The sequence below is a fragment of the Sparus aurata genome, chromosome 3 (assembly GCF_900880675.1).
Source record: "Sparus aurata chromosome 3, fSpaAur1.1, whole genome shotgun sequence".
NCBI lineage: Eukaryota > Metazoa > Chordata > Actinopteri > Spariformes > Sparidae > Sparus > Sparus aurata.
Genome location: NC_044189.1, coordinates 2,551,561 through 2,572,606, shown reverse-complemented (window position 1 = coordinate 2,572,606; position 21,046 = coordinate 2,551,561). Strand labels below are relative to the sequence as shown.

Genomic DNA, 21,046 nt, shown 5'->3' with positions numbered 1-21,046 from the left:
TCGATTTACAGAAATACCGTTTAGAAATACTTGAAAAAGATGACCCTGTATCAAAGATTTATATTTTAATCCTCTTTTATAAATCCAACGTATTCCCCAGATTAAATGTTAATTTAGCAAAATATTACATTAATAAAATGATGTAATTTCCATTGAAAATGTTAATCAGAATAAAAACAAAGAAAGAAAAAAAGAAAGATAGAAAAGAAAAGAAAATAGATGAGAATCAAGGGAAGTGGGATTTTGGCGATTTTTATCGAGTTTATAAAACACATTTTTTACAGCTAATTTTGCTGGAAATGCGGTGTTACAGTTAATATTTTTGTGCCCTGATTTGGAATCGCCATTACTTATTAGTAGATTTATTATGAAAAGGCCCAACCGGACGCACGACATTTTATTTTGAAAGGCGCCACCGGAACTTTAGCCTTTATTCCGGCGGTTGACATTAAGTAGTTCACATTCAGCTTTAGCTCGAACTTCATGTGCCAAACTCCTGACAGCCGCGTCTTAAAAGATCATGAGACAGTCTGCGCGGCGGGTAGCTCGACACGAAGAAATGTTCGGCTGTTTAAAAGTTAAAACGAGTTTCAGAGAGACGGCCATTAAAACTAGTCGCTCTGCTGTCTGTTGAATCGAGCTAGGAGGAGCGAAGAAGAAGCAACTTCTGCGCCCGGGGAAGGCTACCTGAAGCGGGGAGACGACGATCGGAGGTCGGCGGTCGAAGAAGCGTTAAAAACAGCAGGTTTTATTATTTAGAGAGTTTAGGTAGTTGTGTTTTATTTCGCCACAATGCTCAAGCTGTGTCTACAGAGAGGTTTGACGGTTGTACATAAGTTACCGTCGGGACTGAGGCAGGCACCACCGGTGGCGGCGGCAGCGCTCAGGCTGCCGGGGACAGGGAGCCGCTGTCTGGGCACACACGGGAGGAACGAGCCGAGGGAGCCGCTCAACTCCCCGAAGAGAGCCAAAGAGTTTATCTACCGCCTCCAGCCGAAGGAGAGGACGTGTTTACTGAAGGAGCTGCAGAGTTTCGAGTCCATAGCTATAGCTCAAGGTAAGAGAGACCCGCTCAGGTGTCAAAGGTGACAGAATGAATGACAGGTCACCTTCCCGCCTGCACACCGACACACGTGAACATGCAGCTGCTCACTGTTGTTTTAATGTCAGCATCCATCAGCGTGTAAACACTGTCTACAGGGAGGTGTGTGAGTCAATGTTGGCTTGTTTAAAACTGTTGGACCCCAAGAGCCACACCTGCAGCAGGTGAACCAGGCGATCTAATTGGTTAACTAGTTGATATTTAAAGGGTAACTTCACCATTTTCATACATTAAAGGTGCATTATGTAGTTTTGGGGAAAGATCTGCATTGACTGATAACACACCATCATACTGTTTCACTTTGTTGCCACCTTTCTAGCTTCAAACAGTGTTTTAGGACCTTATTTTCAGGAGAATAGCTTGTTTATTCACTTCTGATTTTGTATTATTACCTCATTAATATTGTAAATATTAAAATTCAGAGTTTGAATTTCATCTCAAACTACACAGTGCCCTTTAGAAAGTGTGTTTTCAGGTCTTGGGAGCTGAATAAAACCTTGTTTGGCTCCAGATGAATGTTTTTGAAAAGGAAGAGCACGTGGAATAAAAATGCGGTCTCTCTCATGCTGCCAAATAGTTTTTGATCATTTTACCAACTGCAAAATAAGGGAGGGGGGGAATAATCTGTGACGAACACAAGTTTATGATACTGACATGTTTTGTTCACACACAATTTTAGAAGCGTAATTTAAATGTGTAGCAGTAAGAAGCTAATGTTGGGCTATAAACAGACGACATCACGGCCACCAGACTGAAACGTCACCACCACTGAGCGTCTTACTACATAATTACTATACAGGTTTCTATAAACTGATCAATGTACAAGTTGTAAAGTCAGAGTGAGAATAGTGTGTAACTGAAGCGGGCCTGTAAAGATAGATTAGTGAGTAGACGAGTCTCCGTGTTACAGATTAGAAATGTATTTACTTACAATCAGAGATGGGCAGATACTTGCTTATTAAATATATCAAAATGAACCCTTTTATTACATTCATTCATTTGGTAAAATGAAGTTGTTAGTTTTTTAGTCTGGCATTCAGCTACCATGGTGACTTGATCTGGTTGTTTACTTCCACATTGAGTCTAAATCAGTGGATTAATTGATTGTCAGTGCAGCCATCTATCAATGAAAGAAGTACTTAAAGTTTACTTCCCTACATCTGGATCAGGGTAAATACCAAAAGTGACACATAAACACCTCGTTATAAACCTCACAACATGTGTGTGTGGTTTGAAAGGAATTCCTTTATTCGGAGTGTGTGTCAGGGTGTGTGTGCTGTCAGTGGGTGTGATCCGACAGGCGAGGGTGTCTCGTGTGTGTGTTTCCTCTCTTTGAGTCACCAGAGGGTATTTTCTGTTTGCTTTGATGGAAAAAACACAACAGTCTCAAAGTGAACCAAACCAAAACCAGAGTGACTCATCACAGGACTGAAATAGAAAAAAATCCTCCTCTGATTCAGGAGTAGAGAGATCACAGAATGTCCTCAGAGTTTTAGAGACTCCCAATTCCTGCAAAACAAACAAAGAAACCCTTTGTGATTAATGAATAGTAAGTCCTCAGTATGTTTTGTGTTTGGATGTGAAATAAGGGACTGTACCGGTACATGGAGCACCTGCAGGCAGCTCACCAGGTGTTCTGCATCCTCAGTGTTTCACGGTGCGTTCACGGTCCTCCTCGTCTCTGCAGGATTCAACTGTTCTCCCCCCTTTTCTTGTCGATCCGGTCAGATAATGCTGAAACTGTAAAACACTGTCGCACTGCTGAGTCTTTAAAGAGTTTCAGTCGTGCCTCCAGACCGGCTCCCCATCACTTTGTGGTGTAACACATCGTTCTCATTAGCACCGTTCACCCAAACAGCTTATTCAGGGTGTTATGTAAGACGATGTGTTAAGTAATCTCTAGGATATTGTTACCCTTTTCTCGCTGCTAATCCATCCGCCTACCATGCAACATCATTTTATACATAAAATTGATTTAGGAATGTATTTGCAGCAGTGATGTCAAGCCACACTGCACCTTTTCTCTTTAGTGGGATGAAAATGAGATTATTCCAGACCCAGTTTGAGTTCACACGCAGGCGTCAGCAAATATTTCTTTACAGAGACGGTTGTATAACAGAGTTTATGTTAGGATGTCTCATCCCGGGTCTCTGCACAGGTATGGAAGGTTCTGAAATGTAAAGACACCCGACTGCATGATTGAAAGTCTTGATTATTAAAATCAGAGTTCATCCAGACTAAAGATTCTCCTAATCCACTCGTAGATAGTTTGTGCCATTTTTGATATCATGTACATCATTATGTAGATTATCAGGTGCACAATAGTGCTTCTTATTTATGTTGTTACTGTTTTAGGCACTGGTTTCATTTAATTTTAAATCAACCCAGTAACGGTGAATATAGTGTATCCCCCCTGATCTGACTGTGTTCACGGGGAGGCTGCTGAGCCTGGTTCCATCGCCCACTCAGTCCACAGTCCTGGTGCTCATTCCTCAAAGCGCCTCCCATCCAGGCGGTCCAGAGCCCCTGTGGTCGCCGTGTCAACACCAACACAGTCTGCTAACGGCTAACTGAGCTAACCCACAGTTATTGTTAGCAGCATTTAATTCTTGATGACAAGGTGCAGCTCCCAAATGTAGTGTGAGCATTTTTTCTTTGACTAAAAGATGATAATGAAATCTTGGTTGACTAAGACTTCATGGTATAGTTGACAGTCGGGGGAATCCTCAGTATTTAGCCAAACCACAAACATTTTGTAGAAAAGTTATCAGCTGGATGAGAAGACAACAATTATTTAGTCTGATGGTTTCATGATCTGTTGTTGTGACGGCTTCTGTACAGACTCTATTCTCTCTCTCCTCTTCAGCAGTTCTGTTGACGGGTAATAATCCCAGTGAGTGTCCAGATTTCCTACGCTCCCGGAAGGTTTTAAAGGTCACTAAAATGTGTTCGTGTTGCTTGATTTTTAATTTATTTTTTAATCCCGTCAGAACAGTTCATGTCAGCCTGGCAGCGGAGAGCGTTGGGCTTCTTTTGAGAGTGTTTGACCCAAGCAACTCATTTTCTCTCTGCGTTGCATCGAAGCATCACAGTTTATCTTCTCATCCTCATTATTTTCAGAGACTCCTCATATTAACTGTGATTGGGAGCTTTGACCCGGAGAACAAAACAACTTTGAGATGCGAGATTACAGAGGCGAACGGATAATTATACTGTTAGTGGGACTGTTCCTCACTTACCGCCTGATGCAATCTCAAATATAAATATATCTGAAAATATTAATTCACACGTCTGGACAATTGGCTAAAACGTATTCTTACTTTAAAGGAAATTTCATGAAACTTATACAGTGATTGCGGCCGGACTTTACGTTTGAAACATACAAAATAAATAAACATTATCAGCAGTGAAGTTTCAGCCATGTGGATGTTGTGTAAGATATGTCAGCAGCTAACTAATATAGATACTGGCGACCTGTGTCTGCTGTTGCATTGGTAAACAAAAAAATAAAACCCCCAGAAGGACATGGTTTACCAAATTCTACATAGATGAGAGGATTTAGGAGAAACCAACACTCCTTTACAAGAGCTTTCATCTTTCAAAGACAAGTTTTATTCATAGTTTTGGCTGAGTCAACATCTGCTTTCTTGGCAATATTTCTTGACATCAAAACATCAAAACAAGTGTTTAATAAGTTGTGTAAATAATCAAGACTGAGTTACTGGAGTAGAACTTCTGGCCAGTCAGCCACCGTTGGAAACCAATAATAAAAACACTCCGTCAACATTATATTGTAGGAAAATGTCCCAAAATCATGCTAACTGCAGACGCAGGTGGATTTAGATTGGTACTCTGTTTTGTATTGTTCATCAAACTACTCTGGATCATGTAACCCAGTGATGATCTGTTTTGTGCGGTAACCGTATTTCTGAAAATTATCAAAAAACCTGTTTTTCAAAGCTATTAAGTTCACTGTCACACTGTCTTTTTGTCTGAATCCAAGAGCGTTTTACCTTAAATGATGCTTTTTGGAAGCTGGGTGTTGACTAAGAACCTGCAGCCAGATGCTCTGAGATTGATTCTTCTGGAACTGTGACACATTTCATACTTCTACTGGGAGAAAATGCATGTGTACAAGTCATGTCAACATGATTAGTTGCAGTGCTGGCAACAAAAACAGAGCGATAAAAAAACAATTTCACTGGTGGGTGAGAAGAGAATATTCTTCAAGCATAATTTATACGCAATATTTTCTGTCACGTAGTTCAGGATTGCACGATTCAGTTGTGAACAAAACACAGACAGATGACCATCGGAACAAACAGTAACCAACTTACTGTAGTTAAAGTTACCACCTTCTGCAGTTTCTTCAGCTGAGTCCTCACATTAACTTAGTTTCTTCTCAAACCAAAGTAAGTAAAGACGTCTGAGCTGAGAGTATTTGCTTAAGTGTATTTTTTAAGACAGAGCATTCGGTCATCTCTCTCCGCAGCGCTGTGCAGCATTAATTAGACGGCACAGTGCAGGAACGAGATTGACTCTGAAAATCCTCACTAATAAGCAACTCTCTGACTCCCGTTTACTACTAATGAGCTAAATGCCATTGAAAAAGCGAACGGGAGTCGGAAGCGTTTACTGCGGAGCCGTGAAAACATTTTCAGCTCAGCGAGTCGGCCTGACACCAAGCCGAGCTGCAGCCTCATTAAAACATTACATCTACATTTCAGACGTTTAGTAGAAGCTCTTAACTGGAGAGGCCCATCGTGAATGTGAGAGCAGAGGAAAAGTGAGGTCGGATGAAGCTCAGATTGTGTGACAAGTTGTAAGAGTCTTTGTTACAGCACATATTTGACTTGTCAAACATTTAACAGTCAATCAGTAGATGTGAACGTCCCCCAGGCCTCATTTAGAAAAACAACTTATGATCAATTTACCTGAATTTTGACATAAGTGCACATATTTTTTGCTTTAATGTATCATTATAAAGTAAATGTCATTTGCACAATGTAAAGGATATAATAAAACCATCATCCTTTAGTTTGCTCGCCTATAATCCTCACATTCATGCTGCAACTGGGCACGAAAACTTCCAGGAAAATGCACGAAACCTCGCGAAGGATACTGAAGTTCTTCAAATGTATTCTTTGCTTTGTGTGAATTTAATCCATCCTCACCACCTCCAATAATAAGGAATAATCCAACAGTGTGCTTCGTCCCATCCCAACGTCCTGTCTCAACAGGAAATAAATCGTATTGTGTGGACTGAGCATACGTTTCTTTGTAGAAAGGAGCAAACAATGGCACCATTTCCTGGGGCCTTTTTTAAAGACCGGAGGCCATGACAATAATAAATCATCCCGGTTTTTTTGATATTGAATCGAGTGAGGAGCTCTGAACCAGACGGAAGGAAAAAACAATATACCTGAGAAGATTCAGGGACAACAATGCCCAAACACAGAGAGGTTATATCATCAGAACTCCACTTTCTGCACACTCAGTCAGTTGTCCTTTAACTCAGGAGTATTGAGTGGTAACAGTTTGTTTACTCTCCACAGTAATTTGTCTTAAATGTCACACTGCTAATACATTGTTCTCACTAATGATGCCCCAGAGATCAGCTCGGTTTGAAAGTAATTGAGTTGGCTGTTGATGCTCTGACAGGAGCGAAAGAGGTACGAATAAGAGCTGGAGTCAGAAAACTGCCTGGGGAATTAATATCTGACTAGCATCATTCATCCGCCCTCTCCTTATTGGATATATCTGATGGAAGGAGTCGATGAAATGTGACATGTGTAAAGGGCTCCTGTCACACTTTCCAACCAGCATTAGTTTAACACAAAAATGAGACTGTGAAGAAGTGAGAGTGGATCAGACGACAGAACAGGAGCTGCAGAAATCAGAGCTGATCGTCGGCTGGAGCTCACACACATCCACACAATCAAACCACATTTACTGACAAATATATCAATATCTTTGATATTCATTACTCCCAGAAACATTTAGTTGTGTTATTCACTTTTATATTTCCCTCAGTTAACACTCCAGTAAGCTCAGAAACTGTCACTTGGCTGTGCCGTGGTTTTTAAGAGGAGAAAAAACACTGATGTGTTGAGTTAGTATTGGCTGGAGCTCCGTCACAATTTCCGTGTTCTTTGAAGCACGGAAAGTGATTTTAAATGAGTTTCATGAGGCCACCTGGCAACGCAGACCGCTCCGTCTATAAAGAAGCTCATAAGCGTTCCCTGAATTACTTGAAACTGTCTAAGGCGCAGCTAATTTGGCAGGAAATGCATCAATACCTTAAAAAAATGATTGTTAATCATTGGTCTTTTCCCATCCCTGGATGTCCTGCTGAGTCCAATTTTAAAAGCACCATTAAAGAGTGAATCTGCAGTCTGACAGAAAAGTAAACGGCTGAAATGTGAAAAAGCAGTGCTTGTTAGGAATGTTCTTTAGTTTCCATCTCACTGCTAGGATTAAAGTTATTCCTCAGATGAGCAACAGTTACTGCAAAGAACATTAGGCATCAAGTTATTGGAGTGAAATGATGCCACAATCCTGTCGATCAATGACCTCATAAAGGCTGTTTGTCATCATTATCTGGAGTCATTAGACTGAAACAAAAGTATTGGATTCAGAAATTGAAAACGTGGCCTTCCACAAATGAAAATCTTAAACTCATCAGTCTGCAGCTTAAATAGTTATTTTCACACCAGCAGATGTTAACGAAGCAGAACGTGTGTGAGCTCTAATTGTACGTCATTAAGCCAAAGATTAGTGGATATGTGCCGTATAGATCCGAGAGGGTCGCAGCGTTTAATTGACTCCAAATCCAGGTTTAGCTGTTTAGCATTTTCAATTAACCGAAGTTACAAATATGGAAAACTCAGAGATCTGTTATTAGTGGTGTTTCTTTTTGGCAGAGAAGGCTGAAAGTTTTCCAGTTGCAGCCTGATGGATGTTGATAAACTGTGAAATGAGCTGCAGAGGATATGAAATGTTGATTGAATGTGTAACTTACACAGTGAACTAACTTCCGTTTGGACCTAAATTTGGTTTTTTAAAAGCCTCCACAGCTGGTGATGGTCGTGGCTGGATGTCGTGTTTTTGGTTGTTGGTCCGTCTGTCACGCTCTCTTGAAGGAATCTCTTGAAATCTGGCACAAACATCTGTGTCGATTAATGAGATTCTGGTGGTCAAAGGTCACTTTAACATCATAAGAGAAGGGACAGAATATCAATATGGCAATATAGTGTGAAAGTTCCTCTTGAGATGAGATTATCAATGCGCTGGTGCCAAATATCGATATATTTAATTAAAGCTATGCACTTTTTAAATGTGTTGTTTTATCTCAGATCAAGTCAAATATTGTGAAACTGACACCACAATGAAATGAATGAATACTTTGTTCCGTACTTCACATTTTTGGGGGTATTTTGTATTCTTCAATCAGACAGATATGGTGATGCATTATGAGATGAGATGATACTGATCTTGCGTGTCTGTCTTGACTGTAGAGATCTTCTGTTGCTGAAGATGTGCATGAAGCGTCCACTTTTTAGAATTTGTTGTTGGTTTTTTTTGCAGCAACATGTATATTTGAAGTATTAAAGGCCGTCACAAGTTGATTTTCTGACTTTAATCTTCAGGTGATTGATTGTTGTTGCTCCATGTGAGGAAGCTCTCGTCAGTCCTCTGAGTTTGCTGTAGCTGATATAACCTGCTGCTAGATAGTTTTAACTTCTAAACTTGCTGCCTAAATGGTTTCAGAATCATTCTGTGCTGATAAAAAAGACCCGGGAGAGAGAAACACTTCATAAGAGACTCTTCAGTATCAGAGCTCATTGAATCTAATATTTTGCCAACTGGGATCCACAGTGGAGCCAGACTTAAAAAGCCTGAATGTATGGACGGAAAGTTTATAGTACCTCTCTCATCAGGGATTCGGTGTGTCTGAACAGTGAGCAGATGGTGCCTCGTTTTAAGCCAAGAGAGCTCCTCAAACATGCGGTGTGTTAAATTATACTAAGGAAATTTAAACAGGCTTATTCCACGTAAAACAACGTCTGGTATTATTGTCATTCAGCAGACGCTCTGGGGAGAGGCTGAACTAATTTGGTCACCTAAGAAGCAAAGGACAGGACATTGTGGTGTGTGACATTTTCATCATGATAATTCGGTTCTGCTTTTCATAATGAATCCTCTGCTTGTGATGCAGCTCACTTCCTACCTGATGGGTTGAAGTCACCTCTGAATTCTTCACTCTCGCTTATTATTAACCACCAACCTGTGAACTTGTGACACGCCCAGTGAACTGGCATGTGTCTCGGGCTGCAGGTGGGTGCACTCTGCACTTCAGCCCTTTTATCTTGAGTAGACGTTTCTGGAGCAAAACCTCGCACCATATCCAAGGTGAAAGGAAAACTGTTGCATAACTTGAAGTTCTGCTGTGTCCACATTCTCCATGAGTTTTGGACTTTACAAAGATGTAATGGAGGAGCGAGGGATTAATAACCGGCCAGTTCTGTGGCTATTTCATGGCTGACTGACCGACCAGCGCTCAGTTTAGCGTAGAGTGGTTAGTAGTTGGCGTGAAACGGCCATGACGAGCTCCCGTCAGACTCCGTGTGTCTCTGCTGGATTCAGAGCTTTCACAGTCACTGGATGCTCATTTATTTGAGTCACAGTTGGTTCCTGTGTTGCAGCCGAGATGGAAATTCTACTTCCAGATGTTCTCCTGCGGTGTGCATCTACAGGATACTGCCAGTACGTAGCCATAGCCCTGCTGTTTGTTGTAGTTAATGTTGCTGTTTGACGATGCTGAATGTCTTTCTGACTGCAGAGTTTACTGCCACTGGAAAATCATAAATCTCACTCAAGTTCGACTGCAGAGGTGTTGTTGGAACCACTTGGTGCCAGTTGGGATTGCATTCATTTATTTGATATGATCTCCTCACGTGCAGATCTACTGATCATCTGGATGTTGTTGGGTTGTGGAGGAAGGTGTTAATGATTGTATCTGTCTTTGGATCGAGTGCTGGAGGTTTATCTTTTCTGTTTCAGGTTTGTTGTGTGGCTCTGTGCAGAGACTGTTTCCCACCAGCGACAATAATAGACGCCTGGAATTAAATCAGACAAATAGTACAAATCTACAGGGAATTAATTAGTGGGAAAAGGACATGTTCCTGTGCTACAGCAACCAGCAGTGCATCTTTTTTTTGTTTGTTGCACACAAATCCTGTTGGTTGTAGCTGTAGGTATTGTCATAATGATCGTCTCCTTTCACGTAGAAGTTTGGAACTGGATGATGATGATAGAAAATGTCAGGTTGTAAACTCTGAATGCAGAGCTGCAGGCTACCGATAGATAATACCAAAACATTTTATAGCTAGAAAGCATTTTTAGTGAGGTATTTGCGAGGATTCACATTCTGCATAATGTTGTTATGCCCCTGCTATAGAATACTTTCATGGCCTCACTTTAGTTCATAATTTATTGCACCATCAGCGCAGAAAGTGAGATGATTATAGTAGATCCTGCCTCTAAACAAAGCACAGTGTGTGCTCTCAGCCCTGCACTCGGTACACTCCCCGCGGTGAGGCAACACACCTCGAGAACTCGTCAATCTCATCGAGCGAGTGGAAGTGAGGCTGAGTGGCGCCGAGAACAAAGCCGTTACTTCCTCCGAGACTTGAGTCGGGTGAACAATCTGTCGGCATCACCTAGGAAGTTTGAGTAAGATTAAAGGTGGGGTGGTGTTTGACTGGAACATTAATTACTCCTCCACTTAAAAACAGAGCTGCTTCCTTTAAATGGGTGTGGAAGCCTGCCAGGTCGCCCGCAGCATGATGTCGCTTCTCACTGAGCAGAAAGTGCCGCGTCATGCTGGGAGATTGAGATGAATCCTCTCCGCATCTCAAAACTGACAGCTGCATAAACAGTTAAAAGAGAGGAAGCGGCGTGACGGCTGAAGAAATCCAGTGAGAGAGAGTTAAGGAGAGACTTGGAGTAAAGACGTTGGACCATCATTTCCACAAAAACAGCCCCTGTGATCCCTGAAGGTGTCAAGTTTGGCAATAGATATCTTAAATGTATCATCCTTAAGATTTTCATGAAATCAAACCCTATTTTTGATACTTTTTATTATCCTCGTTTTCCTAACAATAGCTATGAAATGTGTTTATATGGAGCTACCGCTGAGCTGAGCGTCGTTTCAACACATTTATTGCTGTCATGGCAGGAAGTCCGCAGCAGAGCCGAACTGCGCCCGAGGTGTCTGCTTTGTGTCTGAAGCGAGCCAAAGAGAATTCTGGATGTTTCGTTTTAGCAACAACAGCTTAACTTCTGGCAGCATCTCAACTCCGGGTCCTCTGTTGTCTGCAGCTCGTCGTCTGTCCTCCTGTCTCCCGTCTCTCGTGTTGTCCCTGCTGTCTGCTCGCCTGCTCTCAGTGGAGACCCGTTCATACGTTAGAGTCCGTTTCCCAGATGGAACTTGAAATAAAATCAAAATGTCAGCATTCCTTCACGGGTCTAAAGGGTTTGGGAAGTTGACCGTATAAGCTCCAGTTCTTACAGGGCTGAATGTGAGGAAGTAACCTGCATCAGAGGCACAGATGATGCATTTTTAAAAGGTCTGAGATCTGCCCCAAAACTGCAGTATGTGCCAGCAGCTTTTCACCTCATCGGTTCCCTTTGAATGTGGAGTCAAATCAACCGCTGATAATAATCAATCCTCCTCGCTCAAAGGCTTTTACTGCTAAGCTGCTGGAGGAAATTTGGTTTTTGCATTGAGAGCACGGTCGAAATAGAGCGTTTTCAGATTCTCAAGGAAGAGCTAGGGAGGGCTGTGGAAAGTGCTGAAGTGTGCACACAGTTGTTTAATGTAATGACAGAGATGCACAAACACACATACAACCCACACCTCATGCAGTTCTATGGAAACACCTCCAAACCAAACAGTGTAAATAAAAATGGCCTCCTGGTTCTGGATTCATCTACATTTATCTACAACAGATCTACTGTCCTCAACCTGGATGAGTGTCTAAGGAGTTAAGAAGGTGAAACTATCATGTTATGTTAGTGTAATATACATTTTTTTAATAATATTATCTTTGTATAGTCATTATAACTTCATATAAAATCAAATTATATAACCAACGCTAATTCCAGTTGGACAGTAGAGCCGTTTCAATGATGCACAACCAAGATTTATCATTTTTGTAGGTTTTGTTCCTTCATTATTTTGTGTGTAGCCTTCAATAAATTGGTAGAAACACAAGTGTGTAAGAGAGAATGAACAAGAATGTCCGATCAGTTCAGACTGAAAACAGCTCTGTGGAGGTGATGTTGGCACAGTGATTATATTTTTATCTTAACGGTCGGCAGCTAAAACCTAGAAAGTTGTCATAAACGCGAGTGAAGTAATGCAGAAATAAAGATGAGCGATGACACTGCATTCCCCCAAAAGTTGGACCAAGTTGAACTTTTTTTGCTGAGCAGCGTATTTTTATCCTGGAGCCCTCTGTGTCTGAACCGCCCGCTGTGTCAACACACCGGTCGCAGTGAAGTGAAGGAGGAAGCTGCTTTTTCTGACACACACAGCCTGATAAAGGAAGAGAGAGTTGGAGAGCGGTAACTGTGGGATGTAATGTAGCGTGTAGTTTAGGGAAATCACAGAGAAGCCACAACACACAGGAAGTTATCTGTGATATCTAACAGATGTGAGCAAAAGAGTCGTTGTTAACGTCAAAATGGCCAAAAGTTAGTTTGGAAAAGAATTTTAAAGAATTTAGACATTTTTTTTTTTTTACTTTATTCTTTATTGAAGTTTTCAGGGTTTTTTTGACATTTCAACATTAAACAGGGCAAACAAACAAAAATGAAAAAACAACAAAACAGACAAACAGAAAATAGACAGGTTAACAGGTTTGACATAGGCCTCACATTAGTGCAAAATGGAGTGATCATTCATTCCGGTAATGAGTTACACCTCAGAGAATATGAAGTCCACCTTTCCCAGCACCTTGTATATTGCTCAGCCTGTAGTCTTAAGGAGAAGGTCATTTTTTCCATGCATTGTATTTCGTTAACAACGGTGATCCAGTCATTCCTTGATGGCAGATTTGTCTGCGGCCATTTCCGTGTAATGGCCTTCTTGCTGGCAGCCAAGAGCACTTTATAAAGATAATTGTCCTGGGCCGTAAGTCCAACTGGGGTTTTACCCAGGTACAGTGTAACAAAAGAAAATTCAACTTCTAGGCCAAAAACTTCTCCAGCGAGTTCTTGCCAATATGGTTGAATCAGGGGACAGGCCCAAAATATATGAAAGTGGTTTGCCATTATCTGTCCACATTGTCTCCAGCATTTATCCTGTCCCTGGAAACCCTGTTGTTTAGATTTCAATTTAGGAGTCTTATGTTCTTCCAGAAGAATTCTCGCCAAGCTCTGGAGTTGGTGGTCCTACTCTGACCCACCCAAATATCTCTCCAGTCATCGTCCAGCCATTTCTGCTTAACCTGGAAAGTAGAATGGTTCCTGGAATTCTGTAGTCTTTTATAAATTTGTGATATTAAATGTTTACTGTCTTTAGTCTTATATGCATCGGTAAATATATTGATCAGATTGGAATCCCTATTGTCTGTTTGTTTAATTTCCTTGTTGAAGTAGTCTCTGACCTGGAAATACCTGAATCTATCCTCTCTTCCCAGTCTGTACGATTCAGAGATGCGGATAAAGGACTGTAGGCCATCCTTGTTGGCTATAGTGCAGTAGGCTGTTATACCGTTGTGTGCCCACTGTCTGAAGCGCTTATCTAAAGAATTTAGACATTTGTGTGTTTCCAACTTTGTGGCAACAGTTTGGGAAAGAAACTTTGTGGGGGTTTTTTTTTTGGTCTAAAAGTAGGAAAACACTCGGTCAAAATTGGGGACGATTTTATTCAGAAAGTTTAAGCATTGTCCGAATAGATATTACATGTATTGCATATGACTAATACTGTTTCTTCAGAGGGCTACATTTGACTAAGCAGATATAACGTCTCAGTGTACATTAAATGTGTGCATTGTTCAGATAAAAGCACACAATATAGTTTAACTGTTTTTTTGGTGGCGCCATGTTTAATCATCTAGTCCAAATTGCACTAGGACGACCACAAACTGTCATTGAATTTCATTTTAATATTAAACATTTTTAGGTTTATGTGATGTATATTTCCATGGACGTGACGTGACGTTTGGGCAGCACCACTTCTAGCAGCTGTTCTATATGAGGTGGCTCTTTGATTGTTATTGATGGTATTTGCAGTTGGTGGTACGTTGGAAACGTGGTTTGGTATAGAGTGATGCATGTTCTGCATAGTTTGGTAACCTTTGGTCTTGTCGACTAACCATGAACATCCCAGAACACAAAGCCAGCTCCATTAAGAGACGGTTTTCTTAGTTTGATGTGGAAGAACTTTTCCTGCAGAGTTCTGATCTGGTTTAAATCTGGTACAAAGCACAGTTGTCCACATACTTTTGACCATATGTTTTAAAGCATGATAATACCCGTCTTTCACATCATCTATTCCACTTGTATTGGCTACTTGTATTCAGGGCACAACTCTCAGCGCCGCCTAATTGTCGGTGGTAGATTTAATCAGTCTGAGTCAAACTGGACTCGTCTAAACTGAGACTCTGACGTCTGGAGGTTTGATGTGGAAACTCACGAGGAGACGGCAGAATGAAAAGTTATAATTATTCTTTTATATTAAAGCTGCCAGATATTTTTCACTCCAACTGAATGTTTGGCTTCCACAGTTTTGAATATAAAGAAACTTCCTGGTGGTGATTGAGGAGCTGCCAGGTTGTGCCGATGGAGGAAGTGAAGCATTTGGCCGGTGGTCGGTGTTAATTTTCGCTTCCTTTAGTGTGACATGGCAGCCGGTGTTGCCTGGATACTCAATATGACAGTCTGTCTGCTGCCATTCACTCATTCCTCCTAATTAGAGCAGAAGCAGCTGTTTACACACTAATAATAATTGTGAGGAAAGAAAAAACTTTGTCTGAAAACATTTGTTATAAGTTCATCTACGAGCTGCAAAGTCATTCTTAAAAAAATGATGCGACGGGTGAGATTCTGAACCTTTTAGCAGTAACTTTAATTGAATATTCGTGTGTTGGATGACAAATATGGTGTGAAATTGTTAGGCGTTGATTAAAGTGTTTGATCTGATTAGAAGACTGAATGTCAATTTGTTCTCACCTCATTATTCAGTCTGACATTTGTTGACATTTCTCATTCGCCCCGAGCTAATCATTAGTGGCTGATGACGGTGACCAACGACTGTTGATGAATGTTTCGATTCTTTTCTTGATTTATTGATGAGATGTCTGAAGAAAATATATTGATCACCGTTTAACAAAGCTGAAGATGACTTCCTCAAATGATCCTCAAAGTCAAAGAAAAGGCTGTTTTTGCTTAAAAACATTACTTTGATAAGTTGATTCTGAGTTGCAGTTTCATTGTGTCGTCAGTTTATAGATAATTCCTGCTGTAAATCTCTAAACTTCATTTTTTAGAGCAATTTTAAAACTCAAAGAGCTTCAAAACATGCGACCAAAAGCAAGAATAAATCCAGGAAGAAGAAATATTGCTGATCGTCTTTTTGATGATGATTTTCTGTATCTTCAATTGACTATCAGGCGGTTTGAGAGGATTTTTGAGAGGTGGTTTGAAGGGCCGCAACTAATGTTTGTTGTTTTGTCTAATAAAATATCGGCGTCTTCACGTCCCAAAGATGTTCACACTTGAGAAGCTGCAATCAGAGAATGTTGACTTATATTTTCTTTTAAACCTAAACGATTAATCGATTATCAGAATAGTTGGGGATTGATTTAATACTTGACAACCAAGCGATTAATGTGACTGCATCTGTCACGTTAACGTCATTTTCAGTCGACAGGAGTGGCGGAAGTGTTTCCTCGGAGCTGGTACAGTTTGTCATGTTGATTTAAGAGTTCAAGAGTTTCTGTTGCCCTTTTCTCAGGTGTGGCTCAGAAAGGTGACACTCAAAGGCTGAGTGAGGTGATAATGTTTCTCTTATTGCATTGAGCCTTTTATAAATGTTGGTGTCATCTTTAAAGATTGATGTCTTCAGTAGGAGCTAATGGACTGAAGGGCTGAGCGCCACAGACACTGAGCTCCTGGCTCCATATTGAAGTCGTTGATAAAGAGAGATGTGGTCAGTAGAGCTGAAATGATTGGTTGATTAGTTGCTTATTTTTCACTGGTTCAGGTTGAAATTCGTCCCGAACATCCAAGGGACCCTAAAGAAACTTGGTAACATGTTTTCATTTAAATAGTAGTTGCAGATTTCAACTAGTTGGATCAAATGTTGATTATGTGTGGTATGAATGCAGCTCTGTCACATCTACAAGTTATTTTGTAAATAAAGCTTCAGTCTTGAAACTGAATCCCAAAGATTATTATAATTTCCTTTTGAATTTACCAAATATTTTGTACTTTTCACTGGCTGTAATGTCACATTCAGTAGTTTTATTCCATTGCAGATATTTGTACTGTGTTGACACCTTTTTATATTCAGCCTGTTTTTCTTTGGGTTCAGGAAACAACTCAGAAACTAAACAATCAGTAGATCAGTCATGCAAATACTTGGCAGATTAATCAATAATTAGATTTTTGTCAGTTGCAGCCCTGGTGGCTGCTAGTTCAAGGTTCTGGAAGTTTGGCTTGAAAGTTTAAATTCTTCAGAAAGTTTTTATATAATTCAGAACACGCAGATACATTGGATGATTGAATTATATTAACATTATTAAATGCAGTGTTATTATTCTTAGTCTCCAGCAGGTACAAGAATGAATATACATGAGTTCCAGTCATCTCACTGGTTATCGGTCCTTTCTATGCTTGAAGATATGCCTGATGTATTGGAACAAGATGATGCAGGGCTCAGCGATATGGTAATTACACGATGAAAAACGTGATTTTCCTTTAATTTGGCCTGAATGAATATGAATGACATAAGTGTCTACCGCTCTGTGCCTGAGGCGTCAGCGGCTCTGACAGATCTCTAAGACCAAAGATCCACCTGCTGCCAGAACACTGCAAGACGTGCAAAAGCTAAAATGCAGATTTCTCAGTAAATGTCGTGTTTTTCACATTTTAATAGATGTAATTTGTGCTCAAATCCGTCAAGTGGTGACAGTATTATGAGTTAATGCATGCACAGTGAAATAAAACAATTATACGTCAGCTTGGATGATAGATTATTGGAAAAAGTTGCAGCAAAGCTTCCGACTGTGAGCTGTTGTTGTTTGTGTATCGCTCAGGTGTGTGTGTGTGTCTGTCAGGTGTGCAGTGTGTTGCAGGAAGCACTTCCACTCTTTTAATCAGCAGTCTGATAGCAGACAGATGATGCAGCAGCTGCTGACGTCTAATCATATATATATATACACAAACACACAATCAGCTTACGTTTGATTCAGTCCCGCGCTGACACACGAGCCGCGTTACACTCACTCTGCTGTCATTATCTGGGTTGTGCGACGTTCTGCAGCCGACGGAGAGCGACAGCTCCTCAGCATTCATTCATCTGACTCCAAATCTGCTGCTATTAGCAGATTGAGCAGCGATATTGTGCCTGCGTCAGTCCGACCTATTTCTGGACACGTTTTCCCAGGAGTCTCTGTGTTTGTACTCACACCGCAGTCATTAGTAAGTCAAAATCAGGAAGGGTGAAAATGGGTTATTCCCAGCGTGTGGCCCGGTATTTTAAGCAGCACTTCTGAAATTAATATTCTTCCCCTAACAAGAAGAAGAGTCAACAGCCGCTGCTTCGGCCCTGTGAGGCTCTGACGCTTATTGCACACCACAGAACAAAGTCGAGAGACAAGAGAGGCAAGTTTGCTCCTACAGCCTCGCCAATTGTAGGGAAAATAATGAGGGAAGGTTTATCCCATGTTCAGCTTTGTCCCGTTGTCTCAGGGACCATAGAAAGTACAACGGAGCACGTCTCCTCATGTCGACACCATTGTTACCATCATCATCGGCTGCTCAGTGCGAGTCCTACGGAAAATATGAAGCAATAAAATCCAAAACAACACCGTAAACTCTCTATCGACAGGACGCACCCTTTGTTTTCTGCCAGGCTGGCAGATGTGATGGAAAATTACCAACTGTGAAGGACTGGTGTCTGATTTCCCGGGACAATTCAAAGGATGTGACCTAATGCAAGTTCCTCGATTGCCTCGTCTCAGCGCTCTGCTTCGCTAACGGAGAACAACAGTAGCTAATGTTCGTTTAGAAATGGAGTCCGCTAACATAAAGCTACCAGAACAACACAGAAGTTTCACGGAGCGCCTTCAATTCCCTTCATTTCTGAGTTAAATACATTGGACAAATCCTAGCGTTCATCCTCTGAGGACCGTGAGCACCTGAACTAAACCTCTCTGAGAACACTCAGTAGGTGAACTTGTTGGCCTTTAAAACACTGAACACATTCATCTAGATCAGTTTTGTTTCTGTTTGTTTATTACAGCATCAAATAGATGCTAATGTTATGTGAGCCGTTAAGATCAAAATGTGTTTAATCAAAGCTTTGGTGCAGCTTTTTCAAAGAGGACGGTTTAATGAGCCGCACCTGCAGTTTGGAAGAAGAGATGAATGTTTAATGATTTGGGTTCATTCTTATTTCAGCTCGAGTCTAACTGGACCTGCTCAGCTGTAAAGAATGACGGAGGTTGTTGATGTTTCAGCCAGCTGTCGGGATCGATTACTGCTTTTTAATGAGGCTCAGGATCGATGGTGAATTGAGAGATAACTGTATGGATTCAGAGATTAAACTGGTCTGGTGATGTTACAGGATTACAGCAAAGCTGATCTACATTTCTGCTTTTAGCTCTTGCAGTTCGATCTCACTTCCACTTTAATTACAGGATTGAAAATGAATCGGTTTTCCTGTTTTCTTCCACAAAATAACACCATCAGCCACAACATTAGAAGAACAAACAGGTGAACCCTTCCAACATCCAACTCAGACCGATGGCAGTGAGCCCACCTGGCAGGTCAAACCGAGGAAGAACTCAAAGCGTCGACTTGGTCTCAGACTTCCCCGGATCACAGTCCGATCAAGCACCTGTGCCTGAAGTCGTCCAATCCTCGGAGGCCCATACTTTTATTTTGGGCACTTAAAATTTTCCTTCCACCCTCCACTGAGTCCCCGTGTCACTTCCTGGATGAAGGTTGTTGCTAAGCGATACTGCTCACTGAGTGGACCAGAATTTGTTGCCTGGCAACTTAAAGTTCTTGAGCATTCAATCAGGAAGAAGGAGGAAACACCAGATCCTCGTGTGAATCTACCTGCACAAATCTCTCCAGTAGTCGGGCTCTGATGGAGGCTTTGAGTTGTAGACGGTGAGTTTCCTCGGCTGAAGGAAGGATGCTCAGAGATTTAACATGGGGGATTTTTTTCTTTCATTGTGAGTGTGTGAAGGGTTAAATGAAGATGGTACGTTGTTTTTATCATACCAACAGTTTAGAGCTGCAGGCATTAATCAGTTAAAGGAGACATGTTGTGCTCACTGTCAGGTGTGTGATTTTATTTGGGGTTTCTGCTAGAATATAAAATATATCCTTAAGAAAAGAGGATGGATTTGAGGGATTTGAGGTTGGCGTAGCAAAGACGCGGTTTTTTACTCTTCTCTCGACTGGCTCCAGAAAATGTTTGATTCAGCAGCTGGCTCCTCTGGTGGAGTCGTTCTCCTGCTGCTGATCTGATTGGCTGAAGTTGTGATCGATGATGGAGGAGAAGAGAAAACACTTGGCAAACAGTTTGTATAGTGGCGCCTCTCCAGATGATTTGCCTAACGAACCATCTGGCACATCAGGTTAACAGAGACAATCAACAGTATTTGTTCTACTTCATCTCTGGCAGGTGAAGTAGTGAAAACCACAGGTGTGTTTCATGTTGAATCAGGTGCTGGGGTCGGTGACGAGCAGCAGATGTGGTTGTGTGGTTTGTTTTCGGAACGAGTCGACTCTTGAACACTAAAATAGATGTTGACCTTTCTGCAGTGACGGTCGGTCAGAGAGGTGTGATTCTGTCCACGCCGCTGCTGCTGTTTGTTTTGACAGATGAGTCTGGCTTCGGGCTTCTTTATGCAGACACACACACACACACACACACACACAGACACACACACACACACACACACACACACACACACACACACTATTTTTGCACTCTGACAGGAAAGTTTAGTGCAACTTGTGCGAGTCCAGCTTATGAATACTTGGACCACGAGGAGGTCAGAAAAATGATGGACTCAGCACATCTATCTTTTGCTGTAATTGATTTATTCCTGTAATTGGTCTCTTGCCCAGAATGCACTGTGCTCCAGTGACCCACTTCTCTTGAGTCAGCTCAGTGTCTCCCCAGGGTGCTCGACACAACGGTTCAAGTCTGCTGCTTCTCCACGGCTCTCTTGGCAATTAAATCAGACTGGAGACCAAAGCAGGAGGAGAACTTACAGACTCTCTTCCCTCCTGCTATTTATTTGACTCAGAACTGCACTTCATTTGGCTCCGTGTGGTCATTAACTGTCTGCTTTCTGTCCACTTCTTCATGTGTGTCCTCCTCCAGCTTCCAGCAGGAGCCTGGAGAGTTTGGAAATAGAGAAACTTATTTCACATCGTTTTTTAGGTCTTCAAAGTTTGGTCTCATGTTGAGAGAGCAGTGAGAGTTCTCCTCTGGCTTTAAATGTTTCGGTTAATATCAGATGTTTAGATAAATCCATTACTTCTGCAGGAGTGTGACTAGAAACAGAACATGTGAAATATTAAAAGCCAGCAGCAGTCGAAGCTATCCACAGGAGAGAACAGTAACGAGTTGGTGCAGGTTAAGCTGCAGCTCATTAGTGTTACACTCTGTGTTTGTTGCCCTGTTAA

At 41.4% G+C, this 21,046-nt stretch overlaps 1 protein-coding gene across 1 annotated transcript in view; it reads left to right on the top strand.

The window, feature by feature from the left end:
• The first annotated feature begins 412 nt into the window (after window positions 1–412).
• The window catches only part of tmem65 (transmembrane protein 65), a 32,985-nt gene continuing 12,351 nt past the window's right edge, over window positions 413–21,046 (top strand). The window contains exon 1 of the mRNA XM_030411804.1: window positions 413–1,057. Within this exon, the coding sequence (XP_030267664.1) occupies window positions 793–1,057 (265 nt within the window). The 5' untranslated portion in view covers window positions 413–792. The remainder of the gene's footprint in view (window positions 1,058–21,046) is intronic.